General features: G+C 40.3%; 1 protein-coding gene, 1 non-coding gene and 1 gene segment (V, D, J or C); 1 reads left to right on the top strand and 2 right to left on the bottom strand.

Moving 5' to 3' along the window:
- LOC128516013 (Ig kappa chain V-V region MOPC 21-like) overlaps positions 1 to 16674 on the top strand; it is a 226157-nt gene that overhangs the window by 24402 nt on the left and 185081 nt on the right.
- On the bottom strand, positions 9127 to 14525 carry nrm (nurim). Its single transcript, XM_053490288.1, has 4 exons — positions 14358 to 14525; positions 12849 to 13042; positions 12556 to 12732; positions 9127 to 12239 (listed from the first exon to the last, which is right to left on the bottom strand). Exons 1-4 carry the CDS (start codon positions 14506 to 14508, stop codon positions 11916 to 11918), a joined length of 846 nt encoding a protein of 281 aa, XP_053346263.1. The 5' UTR covers positions 14509 to 14525; the 3' UTR covers positions 9127 to 11915.
- trnak-cuu (transfer RNA lysine (anticodon CUU)) lies at positions 14089 to 14161 on the bottom strand. The gene has a single exon. It is a non-coding gene; the product is annotated as a tRNA-Lys (tRNA).

Genomic DNA, 16674 nt, shown 5'->3' on the forward strand with positions numbered 1-16674 from the left:
TTTATAATGAATCTTCTGTTTCCACTGTACTTGCCTTATACAGTCAGTGTTTCCTGTTCTAATAAACCATGCAGTTTGTGTATATCTATATCTATATCTATATTAATATAGTGTATTAGTAATAAATGTAGAATAATAAAAATTCCAGGAAGGTTTCAGGACATGTTTCACAGGACAGAACACGAGCAATGTGTCATGTGATAGTATTAAAAAAACAGAAACTACACTGTTTTACACACTTGATATGTGTATGTAAGGAGAAATGAGAGAAGAAAGAACATTTATAACCTTTCTCTTCATACACACACATGCACAAGGATGTCTATATAAGGCACAGTCATGCACGACTGCATGTTGTGCAATGAGGGTGAAGCCGCACTGGACTGTATTTCGGGCCTTTTGTATTGTACCCCCTCACATTTCAGCTTCTGGAAACATTGTCCATGAAGTCCATACAAGATAAGACGTTCAGCAGCGGAACACTTTATACCCAAACTTGATCATCACACTAACATGGTATGTGTTCCTTCCACAAAATGTTACAACCACACACTTATACATAATGTGCCTGTGTGCTGTAACATGTCAGTGGAGCTAAGAAACCCCAAACCCTTATCCAGCATGGCGACGCCCCTGTGACCTCCACAAATCCATCTCCATGAAGACACGGCGTGTTAAGAGTATGTAGGTGTGGAACTGCAACTGGAGCCTCTTCGACATCCAACACAAAGCCACATCGCCACGCTCCAACATCTAGTGGAAAACCTTTCCAGGAGAGAAGAGTGGAGCGGATTATAAGAGCAAATTATAATCCGCTCATGGATTCGTAGTTCACTCTAAAAGATGTGTTGGTCAGGTTTCTAAATACAGTCCATGGCCTTATAGTGTAGCTCAGGGCATCAAAAAGTCTGGAGCCAATGCTGGCATTGCCAAGCCTCTCTTGCATGACACCCTTATGCCACCTGTAGCTTTTATAAGTCACTTTGAAGCCAAACAGCATAAGTGTCTGATTAATTTATGATGTAAAAATGCATTTGCATTCCACATCCTCAGGGCGTGTGTTTTGCAGCATGTGCCAAGCATAGGGAGTTTTACTATATTAATATTTCCACAAACATATTCAATGAAGCAATGGCTTGTTGTTAAAACCTCACTCACTAGTTTTCTTCACTGTTTTATCCTGTATTAAGGGTAGCTGGGGGCCTGGAGCCAATCCCAGGAGACTGAGGGCACGAGGCAGGGTACACCCTGGAAAGGGTGCCAATTCATTGCAGAGCACACACACATACACACTCACTCACACACTTATTCACACACTATGGACAATTTGGGAATGCCAGTCAGCCTGATCTGCATGGCTTTGGACTGTTGGAGGAAACCGGAGGACCCAGAGGAAACCCACCAAGCACGGGGAGAACATGTACACTCCATGCACGCAGACCTCGAGGCAGGAGTCAAACCCAGACCCTGGAGGTGCAAAGCAACAGTGCTAACCACTACGCCAGCGTGGTGAAATATATGACGTACAAAAAAGCTAGAACTGATTGAAAATGATAAAGACTGATATAAAATGAAGTTTAAACAGGAAAGGAGCTACTAATAGAGAAACTATTTCAGACATTTGATCTTGTTGTGACTTGACTCCACTTGAATCAATTCCAAATTCTAATAATTTCACGAGAGGCCTACACTGATAGTTCCAGATAAAACCCCAGAAACATTCATCCACATGTTCTTGAGATCTCGGTCTCAGTGGTGGAGAGAAGAAAAATTTGACCACGGTTACCTGGCCGAGTGTGAATAAAAGCCTGACAGCTCAGATAAGTAATGTGTTTGTAAATACAGTCCATATCATCTGCGGCTCTGCATTTCATCTGTTTCAATCGAGGTTTTACTTCCTGTTTATGTACGCTTGTGTTTCTGATTGACTTGTTATTGAAATTGTATTCAGTGTGGAAAAGATCTATCCATGTCCAGCCCAAATTATTTGAACTCCTTTGAACACTTTGCCATAAAACATTCTTTTATCTTTGGTGAAATTGAAAATATTTCTTTTTCTATTTTCTTTAAAATGTAGAAATCCACACGAGACGATAATATCGACGATAATAATAAGGTTTTACTATGAAATATGGATAAAGAAAAATGGAACAATCTGCAAGGGGTGTTCAAGTCAAACTGGGACTTGTGATGACATTTCTAGAGGATGAAGGTGTAAAAACGAAGGAAGGGACCTTAAGGACTCTCAGCCACTGTAAAACATTTAAATGGTTCCAAAGGTTTAAAGAAGACCGTATGTCGTAATGACGATCCCGGACGCGTTGACTCGGAGCCCACTGCAGTTCCCTTAAACATTCAGCGACTGGAACGCCTCGAAAATCAATGGATAACTTGTCGCTAACTTGTCTGTGTGAACCGTACACACACTCATTGACCAACACCACTTGCACATTACAGGAACTCGGCTGGGAGTTTTTGCTACATCACCCGTACAGTCCTGACCTGTTTGGGATATTAAAGGAGTTCCTGGGAGGCCAGGGTTCAGACAGTGAGATCACGGCTCCAGTGTACTTGAGAAGACTTGCTACCTTGATGGTGTCCAAGCTCTAGTGACACACTGGGATAAGTGCATTAGTGTATCAGGGGATTATAGAGAGAAATAAAGGGCGTTTTTACTTCTGTTATTCTGTAATCAAAAGCAAAAAGCCCTGCTTGGACGTAAAAGCCCTCATGCCTTTCCTTCTGAGATGATAGGTGCTCGGAAATAAAATCTCATTGTACCACTGACGATATTAACATGGGTTTTATCATAGTGAGAAACATCAATACTGCATCACTCAGAAATGCTGAGTTGTCAGAAAAAAATATGGAAATTATTTTGGCTAACACATAAGGCCTTAAAGCACATACTGAGTCAGTACCTGGTGTTAGTTAAAGACCTTGTCTAAGAGTCATACAAAATTTCAAATACAAATTTTATTTCATATTTCATTTTATATCATATTTAAATTGAAATGCTTAGACTGTGGATGTGACAAATAAAAATTGAATTTGAATTCAGTGTTACTATGAGAATAAAAGCCATGTTTTTTATATAAAGCACTAAACTGAAAATTATATCAAAAGATTATACAAATAATCCATAATATTTTATTAATATGTAATTATTTTAACTAAGTAGCTTGTAATAATATTATTTACACACCTTAAGTTTTCACTTTTAATATCTTATTTCAACATCATGACTTTAAGGTTGTGTGTAGCTATTTGAATTTATTTAATAAATAAAGTAAATATATTTTTCTTTTAATTGTTGTATATATATTACTTAATAATTGATTTTGTGATGTTGTTAGTCCTTATCATGCCATAAACTTTAATCTTTTAGACTCAACAACTTAAAGTTTTTTCAAGTATCTCAACTGTTTGACATATCTTAATAACTCATTATTTTAACTTAATTAAAAAATCTCCAAATTTCTGAAGAATGGCAAATGATTGAATATTAGAATATAATACTTGTTCCATATGCTGTTTCCTGGATAAACTGGCAATGCCATGTTTACTACGTAGGAAACATCATTACTGAGTAGCTCATACTGTGGTGATGTTTTATAGCTGTCACATTTATTCTTACCATTTTTGGAGATCCTCGGTTCTTCACAAGGCAGGACCTCTCCAGGTTTTGATAACCACCGATCACTTGAATTTCCTCTGCAGTTGGATATCGGTTCTTGCGCTGTTCTGGTGCGTTACGCGGGGCTTTAGGAGTTGTGACGGAAGATGTAGACACTTTCGGAGTTGTGACAGTAGATGACGGTGTCCCTGTGGGGCCTGATTTCCTGGGTGTGATGGTAATGGTGGCGCCTCTCTTTCCTGGGCCTCCTGTGGCACTCCGGATGGTGAAAAGAGGAGTTGTTCTGCGGGTTGGCTCTATTTGAGCGTTTGTGCTGTTTGTGGTAGGAAGTTGAGTCTGTACCCTCGGTTCTGAGGAAGGTTTTGAGATGGTGTGCGGTTGGCTTTTTTGCATGTCAATGTTTTGGTCCTGAAATGACGTTTTCTGTGATGCCTCTTCATCGTTTTGTTTCTGGACTTCCTGTTCATTAAGATGAAGCTGCTCCACTTGATGTTGCACTGATCGCAGTGAAGAAATTTCTTTTGTGATTTTCAAAGGACCAGGCGGAAACTTTCCCCCAGATCGGATCTTTATCATTCCTCCACTGTGTGTTTGGACATCCAGGTTCCTCTCGGTGATACACACACCAACCCTGGGGGTTACAGGCTTCAGGTTATAGATCCGACTCATGGCAGGCTGAGTCTGGCCGAGAGGAGGAGATGGAGAACTGGAAGAGGATGAAGATTGAGACGGAGCAATGTAGTCTTCCCCTAACAGATCCTCCTCTCGTTCTTTTTCTCTTGTTGCTGCTTCTATCACTCCGTCATGTCGCTTTGTCAAAACAGAGAATTCTTGTTCAGCTGAAAGAGAAGGAGGAACACATACAGGAAGTTCCGCTTTACTTACTTCCCTTGTGACGTCAAGCTGGCTGAGAGACTGCGGTGAAGCCACTTCCTGTCTGCTCTCCATCTCAGCCTCTCTAGCTCGTTCATCTCCTCCCCCTGTTCCTCCTCTCTCTTTCTGCAGTATACTCTCTCTCAGAGACTCCACTCTGGTTAGAGATCGTTCAGCTTTCCAACTTAACTTTCTCTCCACTCCTCTTATTTCATTCCTATCACTCTTTGAGAAGCTCTGCTCACTGCATCCATAAAATACAGAATGAGGGACTAGTTGCTCTTCTCTGTGATGTAGTGTCTCATTGCAGGTCATACTCATCCCTCGCTCCTCCTTGTTGCTCTGTGATTCCATCTCTCCATCAGGAAAGTTTACCACTGGGTCTACAATCTTTATGGATTCTGTTTGTTGTTTTTTATCATTTTTGGCCCTGTGTATTTCCTCCATCTTTATTTCTGTTCCATCACTTTTATTGTTGTTTATTATAATTCCTTTTTGTCTGTTTAATTCATTAAATCTATTCATCTCCCATTTAAAAGTACAGATCTCAAGATTCCTATCTGTCTTATTCACTCCCTTGTTCCCACTGTGTTTCCTCTCTTCCTCTGTCTTCCTATCTTTTTCCACCTCTTCCTCAATCTTTCTTTTCCTACAATCAGAATAACTTCTCTCCAACACTCTTCCCTCCTTGTATACTTGCTCTGAGAAACTAAAAGAACGTTTTGCCATGCCTCCAAATGCATTTACACTTCCTTCTGTTTTACACTCATCTTTCCTATCCTTCTTTTTTCTCTCCTCCTTTTTCACCTCTTTGAACTTTTCCATAGGGATGAAGCAGTCACTGCTTTTGGACCTGCAGGAAAGTTTACAATTCTTACCAAATTTACTAATCAGTTCACTTACTCTTGTACACTCTATTTTATCCCCTATTTGTTCTGTTCCACTAAGTGCTAATTTGTTTTTATCTTCATTCCCTTGCTTTCTGACTTCCTTGAGCTTCTCTTCTTTTATGGATGGATTGATGATCAGCATCTCTGATGCACAGATCTCAGCCATGTTTTCTCCATCAGCCAGAAACCTCTTCAGGTCCATCTTCATCAGTTGCTTCAATCCATACTCATTTTCACCTTCTCCATCCCTCTTGGCCTTCTCTCTTTGCTTCTTTCTGTTCTCAATGATGATGATGTTTTCTGCTTTATTGATGTGAATACCAGATATTGGAGGACAGATGGCCTTATCTCTCTCTCGTACTTTTATCCCTTTTTCAGAATCACTGTCTTTTTCCTTCGTCTTATCAATTATGTATCTCTCTTGTGTTCTTTCCATCTGTATCCCTCTATCCCTCCATTTCCATATGTTGTCTTCTCTTTTGTCATGCTTCTCTTTTTCCTCGCCACCCATTTTCTCATAGTTGCTCTCTTTCTCTATTTCTTTCCTCTGTTTCCTTTTCACAAAACCATTCTGTGAGCAAGCTAAAGAATTCTTCCAGATAGGTTCTACAGACACAGTTTCAGGTTCAAACTCTCGTCCTGCTGCTTCTCTTATTTTCTCTCCTCCAGCTTCCTGCTTTTCCCTGCGACGCTGAATGATCCCTCGTTTCCAGGCTGGCATGCAAGCCAGTCTCTCCTCTTCCTTGCGTGCCCTTTTTTCTCTCTCCTCCTCTTCTCTTCTTTTGCGTTCCAGAAGGAGTTGCTTCCATTCTGGCAGCATAGAGGCTGACATTATAGCCAGGTGAAACGATGGATGGAGAGATAAATTAATGCAGATCATCCACTGGAGTTTTTTTTTTGTGTGTGTCCTGTTGAAAATAGAAACAAGAAAATGCAAACCATTCCTGTGTATAGAAGTTTCTTTGTGTTCTCACTCCCTGTGTGTGGAATAAATGCAAAAGCTCAATTCCCATGCAAACGGATATGATAATTACTAGCAATGTAACTGGATAAGATCTGAAATACAAATATACGCATATAGGAACTGTCATAAGCAAGTGTCACTGTTACATGTCGCCTCATCTGTCAGGTCAGGGTTCCACAAGTACTGTATATTGAGCTCCTGTTAACTTCAGCCCATGTTTTTAATTACAAGCTGTGGCCTGTTTTGTCCATCCTACTCCAATATTCCAGATATTTCCATAAATTGTTTATGAGATTGAAGTGTTGGTCATTTTTAAGGTCACATGTTGTTGTTAGTCTTTCAGCTGGACCCATAGAGGGGTCGGGACAGTGAACCCTCAAACCACATAACAGTTTGGCAAACGTTTTACCCTGAATGCCATTCCTGACACAACCGTTCCATTTTATATGCGACAGTGACCACTATAAAATGTACTAAACAAATAAAAACGATTTGAATAGAAACAACCATGTCTGAGACTTTCTTAAGCATTTCAATAACTGCTAACCACTAATGGATAATTTAGCCCTTCTTCAAAGCTAAATATCACTAGGTTTGCCTTTAGAGGTTAATCACTACCTGACTTATTTACTGTAGCTTTTTCATTTGTTAAATGAAATTTTTTATGTGAACTCAATATATTTGCTTGTTTACGCCCACCAATACAAAAAGGAAAGAAAAAGAAAAGAAATTGGGATTACTTTTTGTGATTATGAAGACTGGAGACCCAGCGCACTGCCAAACAATGACTTAAAAGTGAATATTGCATAATAGGTCCCCTTTAAAGTCTCCAAGGCCCAATTGGATACTAAGTCTACAATTCTACAAATAGAATTCATGTATTTTCTTTTTAAATTATGTTCTGACAAATTATTTGGAACTACGCAATGCTTAGTACTATGTACTAAGTACTATGCAATACTTGTGAAGTGGTTAGCACTCTGGTGCTCACACCCCCAGTGTCAAGGGTTCATTTCCCATGCTCATGGAGTTTGCATGTTCTCCCCATGCTTTGATGGGTTTCCTTTGGATACTCTGGTTTCCTCCAGAAGACATACTGAGTAGGTTGATTTGCTTCAAGGAATGTTATCCGCTACATTGTAGGATACAAACCACGCATGGACAGTTTTATTGGTATCCGGTTCTCACCTGGTTCTCAGAAATCCTCTTTGCACACCTAAGAATTGTAGTTCCACCATTTCTCCCCAGTGGGCCAGTGTTCTCTCCAGTGGCCCAGTGTTCTACCAGGACTGCTTTTATTTATCACCTCTTAAACCTCCTGATATAATTTAATGTCCTTCATTCCTGATCAGTGCTACAGCGTAATTGAAAGGTAAATCTATAAGTGTGCTACCAATGCACAACAAGGTGCCATGACAAATCCGTTGACTGTCACTCAGGTAATTGTTGTTTCCAGTGGCGTGACCAAATGTTACCTTTTGTTCTTGCCAAAGAACCATAAAGGAGCATGATGGAGGAACTTTAACCAGACAAACAGAACTATCAGAAGATCACAACCAGGTCAAACAACCACCAACCTTGCTGACTAGAACAGATCTTCTAGCCAAGCATACGGGACCTGGAAATCAATCAGTGTCACATTTCACCATTTTTAATGAAAGGAATTCAGAAATAATGAGGAAGGGTGGGTCTGGATCAAGCTTCTCAAACCTAAATGTGATGAAACAATAAGTGATTTACATGCATTTGCAGTGCCACTGAATTGCTAATCTTATTTGGAAGACAGGGATAATGTGTGACTAATGTTCTCTAACTCTACTCAGGGAGGGATAGAAATGTGATGGGAAACAAACACTGGTAAAGAGAAGTTGAATAATAATATATATTATTAGTATGCTAATATGTGTTCATTATACCTTTTTGTTAATAAAGAGTCCATGAAGTGTCAGGATCCCATTTTTCCTCATGTGCTGAAGCAGAAACTTTCACCTCTATCCAACTGTCTATTCACTGATGATTAAAATGATGATGATGAGAGAAGTGTGTGTATGTGTGTGATCTGACGGAGTGTGTAGTGCAGGATTGCGTGTTCAGACCTCAGTGCTCACTTTAATCTCATAATCTCACTTAAACCCATTAGCGACTTTAGCGTCTGTGACCACGCTTCTGCTCCTCAGCAAAGACTTTTAATTCAGCAGGTCATTGTCTTTATCAAGTCACACTCATATTTCTGTTTCCGTTAATCAGACTTTGTTGTCTAAATTACATTGTCTTTGTCACATTATCTGTTTATGTCAGTTATTCCCTTTAATCCTAAACTTGGTATAGAATCCTTTGGGTGCTGAAGACATGGCCTCCATGGATCAGACATGTTTGTCTGACGCATTCCATGGAGCTCAATCGGATTGGGATCTGAGGAGGCTGGATCGGGGCCTTGGGATCTTGGGATCTTTGCCTGTTGGGCCTCGTGCGCGGTGGGCTCTGGTGTACCTGGTGTTCTGGTGCCATTTTATCACGGCCAGCATTGACTTTTTTCTGGTGATTTGTGCTGCATTGGCATTTTCTGTGGGATCAAACGGGCTGGCCTTACCGCGGGTATGGGTGAGCCTCGGGTGCACATGATCCTGTCACCAGTTCACTACTGGTATAATTGCTAATCAATATTACTCCGTTCACCTGGTGGTGGTGTTAGTGTTACAGCAGATTGGTGTATCAGTGATGTGTTTATTTTGTTAAAGCAAAAAACTTCAGGCAAAAGCAGATCTTATTTATTAAAGGAATTTAAACCACAAAATAGAAACCACAAAATCCATCAAACCACACGTTCATACCTAAAATATAAAATAATAAAAAATGGTATTTAATTCCCAAGATTTGCAGGACTTAGTATAAATACAAATATAAATGTTAGTCCCCTATTAAAATACACAGTATGAAACACATTCAAGATTGTAATTATTTTTAAAACACACACTGTTCCATGCACAATTTCCCTTTTAGTAGATGCACAATGCACTCTGGGTCGATGATGTAAATTGATTCTTGGTGGGTTAATTAATGGTGTTAATCATAATGGTGTTAATCAGAGCAATACTGATCTAAGGCCAGTTCATGCTGATTTTGGCCGTAAAGTCTTGACGGCTTTCCTAGCGATAAGAAGAGAAGAAAAAGAATGGAACCATGCTTGTGGTTAAATACAATAAAAAGACATAAGACTAGCACCTGAGTTCTCAGCACTTTAGATTAGTTTGAGGTCTTCAGTAGACCACGGCTCCTGATCCTGAAAGATCTTACAGGCGCTGGTGGATATGAGTGAAGGACATGAGCGAAGGCTTAGAGCAAATGGAGTTTCAATCATTCAGGAGGAAAAGAAAGACAAGAAACACTAGATGATCTTCTAACATGATGTAGAGAGACAGGTAAGCTCAATGTGACCGTCTTGGTGGAGAACTATAGCAAAATAACAAACACTTTTTTACAATAAAGATGTGTATTTTAGTGGACGTCTGTTCCCCAGGACAGCGATGATCTAGAACGGTCTATGAGTCTTAACAGGCGTTGGTTTATTTTTACGTTTGCGCTTCTCGATGCTGACAGAAAGAAAAAAACATTAAAAGTAATGACACTAATATTAGTAACACTGATAAATGTCAGAGTGTGTTATGCTAATTCCATACCGAGAACTGTGATAACTAGATTTTTAGATTAAGAAGTTCTCATCAGCATGAGAGTCCAACAGAGCCTCCGTTCTGACTCTGGTGAAGCTCGAGTCTCAGAAGAAACATGCTACAGTGTGGGAAATGTCCTGACTAGAATAAGAAAAATAAGGTTTATAAAAAATATTACATTAAAATCCAGCCACTGAGTCACATGTGTAAAAAACAACCATACACACACTTACATTCATCAACACTGTAACACACACAATCATGGATCAATCATAATCAGGAGTGTTAAAACAGCAAACACACTGACATGGTCTTGTTCATCATATGTGTGTAAGTCAAGTTAGCCAATGACTTAATTAATTATTGTCTTCGAGCTGGAACTCTGAGTCGAGTTATTATAATCGGCAGGTTTACAGACTGAGTTATCTGGATGAGTGAGTTAGTCAGAATCTAAGGAAGGAAGAAAAGAAAGGTTTTGTCTGTACTTTGGGCGGAACTCTTCCAATGAGATCTTCACGCTTCATACACTAAGGCCAGAAACCCGAAACCAGTCTCCGTACCCAGTACGTCCATGTCCGGCCAAACTGTCCAATTGGCTGGACAGGATTTAATAAAACTCTCGCTTTTTTGTATGAATACAGCATTTTGCTCTTGAGGTGGGCGTGGCTATACGCGTCACTCAACACTGAGAGTGTTAACTGCTGAAATAAAAATGCGGAGTTAAAGTGTTATAACTGTTATAAACAGTTATGTGCTGGATGTAATAATCTACTTTAAACAGGTAGTGGGTTTGACTGACGACGAAAGAACAACAACTTAGCGAGTACGTGGGCTCCAACCCGAAATAATAATAATAACATCACTGATTACATTAAAGCACAGCAGATGATCTTTAGCTTTAACCTTTTTAATATTTCTACACACTTTAACCAAGTACGGAATAAGCTAGCTGGATAACTGATGTAACTGGATAACTGAGATACAGGATTGGGTTTGCTGACGATTTGCGAAATATAAATAAAATGACGAGTCTGACAATGATTTAAAGGTTTGGTGAAAGTCATTTAAATGTACTAATTTGAACAAACAGCTACTCTAAAAGGATAGTTTTAATATTTTAAAATATGTTCATGGCTTCGATTAAATAAAACAGATCCATAATGCAAAAAAAAAAATCTAATTAAATTAATTAAATATACCAAAACGTGTACCCGAGCATATTTAATTGAGAAACTGGAAGGAGAAGTTGAGCCTCAATAAAGCAGCTGATTCTTGCGCTGACACATGACCATTTCTGGCTCCCGCACACAGTGATTAGCCCGGTGTCGACGTGCTAATCAGGTTTTAACCAGTTTTGAAACATGTGCAGAGCAGTTAACTCCTGAATCCTGCTAAACTCATCCGTTTCCTGGGTGAATTTAAAGATCTCGATCAGCTCATTTGGAGAAGTTAGTAAACCAGGTTTATGGTATTTTGGATTTTGTTGTGCACATGAGGAACAAGACCCTGAATTGGGAAACTCTGGGGCTGTGGAAGATCCACTGATCTTTGTGTTTATCATCATAATGGAAAATCCTATTTAATGTAAAAAAATAAAATACCAAAAAGCTCATAACGATATGTCTATAACTTTCTATATTCCCATTATTAATGTATTAGTGATACGAGTGTACAGAAACCCACCTACTGGTTCCAGTACTGTTTTTGACACACCCTTACTGACGTCCCCTCGGCAGTCGCGAGGCTCGTGAGTCGTTACACAGCAGGGATCCAGTGTCCAACTGCCGGCCTCTGTCCCTCCAGAACTGGAGACGAAGACCCCCGTAATGGAGGAAGTCAATGCGAGTGTGTTAAACTCAGTACTGGGACTCAGGGGGATGAGGTTAATCTAGCTTGCGCTCATCATTGTTGTTGTTGTTGCTTTGTGTCTGAGCGTCGCCCCCTGCAGTCGTGGAGAAGAGCTGCAGCTTGCTGTGGAGCTGAGCGCTCAGGTACGCGCAGTCCTCTGCGTCCAGGGAGTGAGCCAGGGACAGGTAAAGTGTCAGGAACGCCGCCAAGACACACCTGTCCACAGATAGGGTGGGCAAGAACCAGAGCACCAGCAGCAGCTCCACACACACAGGGTGGCGTAGGTGGGCATACAGGCGCTGGGCACGGGGTGACTTCAGGGAAAGCGGGTCTCCCAGGTCTAAACACTCATAATACACCTGTGTGTGTGTGTGTGAGAGAGAGAGAGAGAGAGATACAGTGTTATTACTCCTAAAATAATCATCACATACAGTATCAGTGTCCTATAACGTGACGTATGTCACTCTTATCGCCTTTATAGTGCTCGGTAAAGTGAGCATTTAAGCTTTTAGTGCACTTAAAAGTAAGTAACTAGTTCCTTTACTAGGACACGCAATACAAGTCAGAATATGTTTTAAATTTATATATAAAAGATATAAATATGTATAACGTATAGTAAGTGTGTGTGTGTGTGTGTGTGTGTGTGTGTATGTGTGTGTGTGTGTGTGTGTGTACCTGTTTGAGCCCGAGCAGCTCTGCGTAGTCGAATATGAGCAGGATGCTGCAGATCACAGCCCAGCACAGGAAGTGCACAATGAAACAGATAAGCGGGAGCCAGACGGTCCACGGTGCACTGTGTACTGACCACAGACAGGGGGCGCTGGTTACAGGCTGCCAGTAACGCATCAACAGCTGCAACACACATACAACATACAGTACACACTCTAGGTATCGTGGAAACATCACTGAGCTGTGAAACACAGATTGTGCTTTGTGTGTGTGTGTGTGTGTGTGTGTGTGTGTGTTACCTGCAGTGCGAGTGCGGTAGTGAAGCAGTACACGGCTCGGTTTAACACCCCCAGTACAGACTGACACAGGTGTTTGACCGGCGTCCAGGCCAGCAGGCTGTGCTGAACACTGAACAGCACCAACAGGAACAAATCCGCAGCTAAGGCCTTCAGCACCGCGGCGTCCCGCAGGGACACGGACCACCACGCCGCATCTGAGGGACGGAACGGGGAACAAAACGTTAAAACACTTAGACCAGGAGGTACTCAACATGTCGTTAATAACAAGAGAACACGATGATGCATGAACTCTTCTGTCCTGAATGTGCTGGAAAACATACAGCTTCAGTTCTGACACTGGAGACTCCTTCCATACATGTTAAACTAACGTCTATTCACTCAGAGAAGAACACGTTCCCATCCCGGATCAGACCACGATGCGTGTCCCAGGCCGAGCTCATAGCTACTGAAACTCTGCACGCGGACGGAGTAACGAGGGTAATCCTCCTGTACGCGGTCGGAGCCGCGGTCCTCATTATAGATAAACCGGAGTGTACGGCTGAAACGATTCCTCCAGTACTAAAAATTATGGAGGCAAAATCTTCTGCCTCGAAGCTTCTATTAACGTAATTTTAGCTAGCATTATGTTTTTGTGCAATTATTTGACACAGCGCGCTTCTGGTGCCAGCCGCCACTAAACACCGACGAAGAAGAAGCGCTTACGTCACCCACAAAGCAGAAGGAGACGCAAACAGTTAGCTGTGTATTGATTTGAGGAAGCGTTCTGTTCCGGGCTATAAAAAGGAAAGGCGCGATAAAACGACAGAAATCATCAGTAAAGGCTTATGTTACGTCTGAGCTGTAAATTTAGAAACTTTTCGTTCTGAAAGTTAAGTTGCACAACTAAGTGTTTTTGTATAATTATTTATTTATTTTAATGTGTGTCTTAGTTTTTTTATACTTAAAGTCATTTGAAATACCATTTTTGTTAGTTTTTGCATCTGAGAAAAGGTTTTAAAATAAGAATGTGTGTCACTGTAATGCACTTAATTCATCACAGTCAACTTTAAGTTATTCCTTGTATTGTGAATAACGACGATGTTTATTTTTTATAAAGTGCTGTATGTATTTAAAAAATAAAAGTAGATTTTTCTAAAAAGAAAAGTAATTAATCTTTGTTTCTCTTATATATTTTCATTTTAGCAAGTGTGTCACTAGTTTTATAATAATTATTATATATTCATAATTAAAAATTAGTCTTCGCCCAACGTGGGGCTCGAACCCACGACCCTGAGATTAAGAGTCTCATGCTCTACCGACTGAGCTAGCCGGGCTGACGGGTTATTAGCGCTTCTTTTAGACTATAAATACCAAATACTCCAAGAAAACAGTTTTTTTTTTTTACGTAATAAAACTATAATGTAATTAAATCAGATTAGTTTTTCTTATTCATCAGTATATTAGATTTTAGTTTTTTAAAAGTTATACTTGAACGTGGTGTATTTTTTATGCTAAACTAAACTATCTTACCGTTGCAGAGGGGCGTGCCCCCGGTGATGTTCTGATAAATCGGCCGAAACGAAATAAAACGGACGAAATCGACTCCGGTAACGAAGACAAACAGAAAGTTAATGAGAGATAAAACGGCCAGAGTGAAGTTACGAGCCGTCAGCAGCGCCATGCTGTCCGTATTTATATTCGCTTCCGTATAACCACAGGCTGAATCTCAAACCACCTCCTACCGCACACGGAGTGCACTGTTTAGGGTGTGAACGCCGCCATTTTGTACACTATGTAGGGCACCTGCGTAGGAGGAGCGAAGCCATTTTGAGTCCTGTCCTAAATTCCGGGAATTGTAAGTGTAGTTTTTGGATCTGACCACACGGTGGAGACAAAAGCTCCAATTTTTACTTAAAAATAACCCCAAGTAAGATTAATAAGCAGGTATAATGTAACATAAATCCGAGTCACAAAGTGAGTTCAGAACCTCCTAAGAACTGGCTTTGTTTTTCCCTGAACTAGAGGAGGAGAAAAATAAATAATGAGGACTTAATCTGGACTGCACCTCCAGGGTCCGGGTTCGAATCCCTGCCAGGTTTGATTGTGAGGTGAGGGTGGGTTTCCTCTGGGTCCTCCGGTTTCCTCCCACAGTCCAGACATGCAGGTTAGACTAATTGGCGTTTCCAAATTGCCCGTAGTGTGAATGAGTGTGTGAGCGTGTGTTAGTGTGTGTGCCCTGTGATGGATCAACGCCCTGTCCAGGGTGTACCCCGCCTCGTGCCCTAAGCCTCCTGGGATAGGCTTCGCCCCCGCGACCCTGAATACAGGATAAAGCGGTATAGATGATGAGTAAGTGAGTGAGTGAGTAAGTATTTAATTAAAATGTATTTTATTTTAATCCCTTAGTTTTTTAAATGTAATTTTACATTTGAAGATTATGTAATCTTGTAACATTAAAATAAAACATGCCATTCATTGAGTTTAATTCAGGATAACCGCCGACTGCATGCTCCAGTGATAAAACTGTGACAACACACAGAGGAAGACGGCGTTTTCGTTTTGCTGCAGGTGGATAATTTAAGTTCAGCTTTTTATTTCATAAATACGAGGAGCACTCCAACAGACATTGTGTATTTTCTTTAAAATTAACCTTTAACTCAGAATTTTTTTTTCAATATGTTTTTTTTATTTGCATGCAGAAATCAAATTTATTTTTCCCGGTAGCAGTTTATTGATTTCATAAATGCAACACACTGTATTTTTTTATACATAGCATAAAGATAAAAATCGATATATGCAGTATTGTCTTCATTTTAGATGTCAAAAAGGTTTTGTGGCTCCCAGTGTTTTCTTTTCTGTGGGAAACAAGTCCAAATGGCTCTTCGAGTGGTTTAGGTTGCTGACCCCTGGGCAAAACCGTCAAATCACTGTATGTCTGTATATGTCTCTATTTTCCCAGCAGTGTTAGTGGGAATGCTAGCGTTAGCAGAAAGGATGGTGGGAATACTGCAATTCCTCCAGAGCTTTTCAGAATCACTTAACAGACAGATTTTTTTTGTGCATCTTAAATGCAAACTTCTTGTTTTGCAAAATCTCTAAAACTCATTGACGAGTTGATAATACTGACATATATACAGAACAGGCCAAAAGTTTGGACACACCTTCACTCATTCAATGTGTTTTCTTTATTTTCATGACCATTTACATTGATAGATTCTCACTGAAGGCATCAAAACTTAACAAAAAAAAGGTGAAATAACTGAATGCTAGTTTCTTCAGAAGCCCTTTGCTCTGGTTACTGCTTTGCACACTCTTGGCATTCTCTCGATGAGCTTCAAGAGGTAGTCACCTGAAATGTTTTTTTTTTCAAACAGTCTTGAAGGAGTTCCCAGAGGTGTTTAGCGCTTCTTCTCAGCTTTGCTTGTGCTTTTTAAGGTGCTAGTCTTCATGTTCACGTGAATGATAAAAACAAAAAAGAGGCAAGGACTTTTTCTTTCCCGTTCTAGCCCTTCACCTAATTTAAGTCAGAGATGGTGATTATGTGCCTAAACATTCCTTTTGAACAGTGGATTTTTGAACAACACACACACACACACACACACAGACACACAGAGATGACACCTGACTGTCAGTAATAAATACAACAGTACTTGCAGCTGCATGTCTACAGTATATTAATTGTGCTGCTTGTGATGTTACAATCTATTTGCTACACAATCTGTCCACCAGGTGTCACTATAATCCCTTAAATCAAAATTCATGAAATGAACCTTTTGGTGAAACTATTGGCTGAAATCCTCGACACAGAGGCATCATTCCGCCATCACTAGCATCACATCGTCTATTA

The sequence above is a fragment of the Clarias gariepinus genome, chromosome 2, assembly GCF_024256425.1.
Source record: "Clarias gariepinus isolate MV-2021 ecotype Netherlands chromosome 2, CGAR_prim_01v2, whole genome shotgun sequence".
NCBI lineage: Eukaryota > Metazoa > Chordata > Actinopteri > Siluriformes > Clariidae > Clarias > Clarias gariepinus.

What these genes read in the sequence shown, in the direction of transcription:
- nrm (XM_053490288.1), bottom strand. Translation starts at nt 14,508, where the DNA reads ATGGCGCTGCTGACGGCTCGTAACTTCACTCTGGCCGTTTTATCTCTC. An exon ending in GGGCACGCCCCTCTGCAACG is followed by an intron (nt 13,043 to 14,357) that starts GTAAGATAGTTT and finishes TCCGTCCCTCAG; the next exon opens with ATGCGGCGTGGTGGTCCGTG. An exon ending in AGCTGCTCGGGCTCAAACAG is followed by an intron (nt 12,240 to 12,555) that starts GTACACACACAC and finishes ACACACACACAG; the next exon opens with GTGTATTATGAGTGTTTAGA.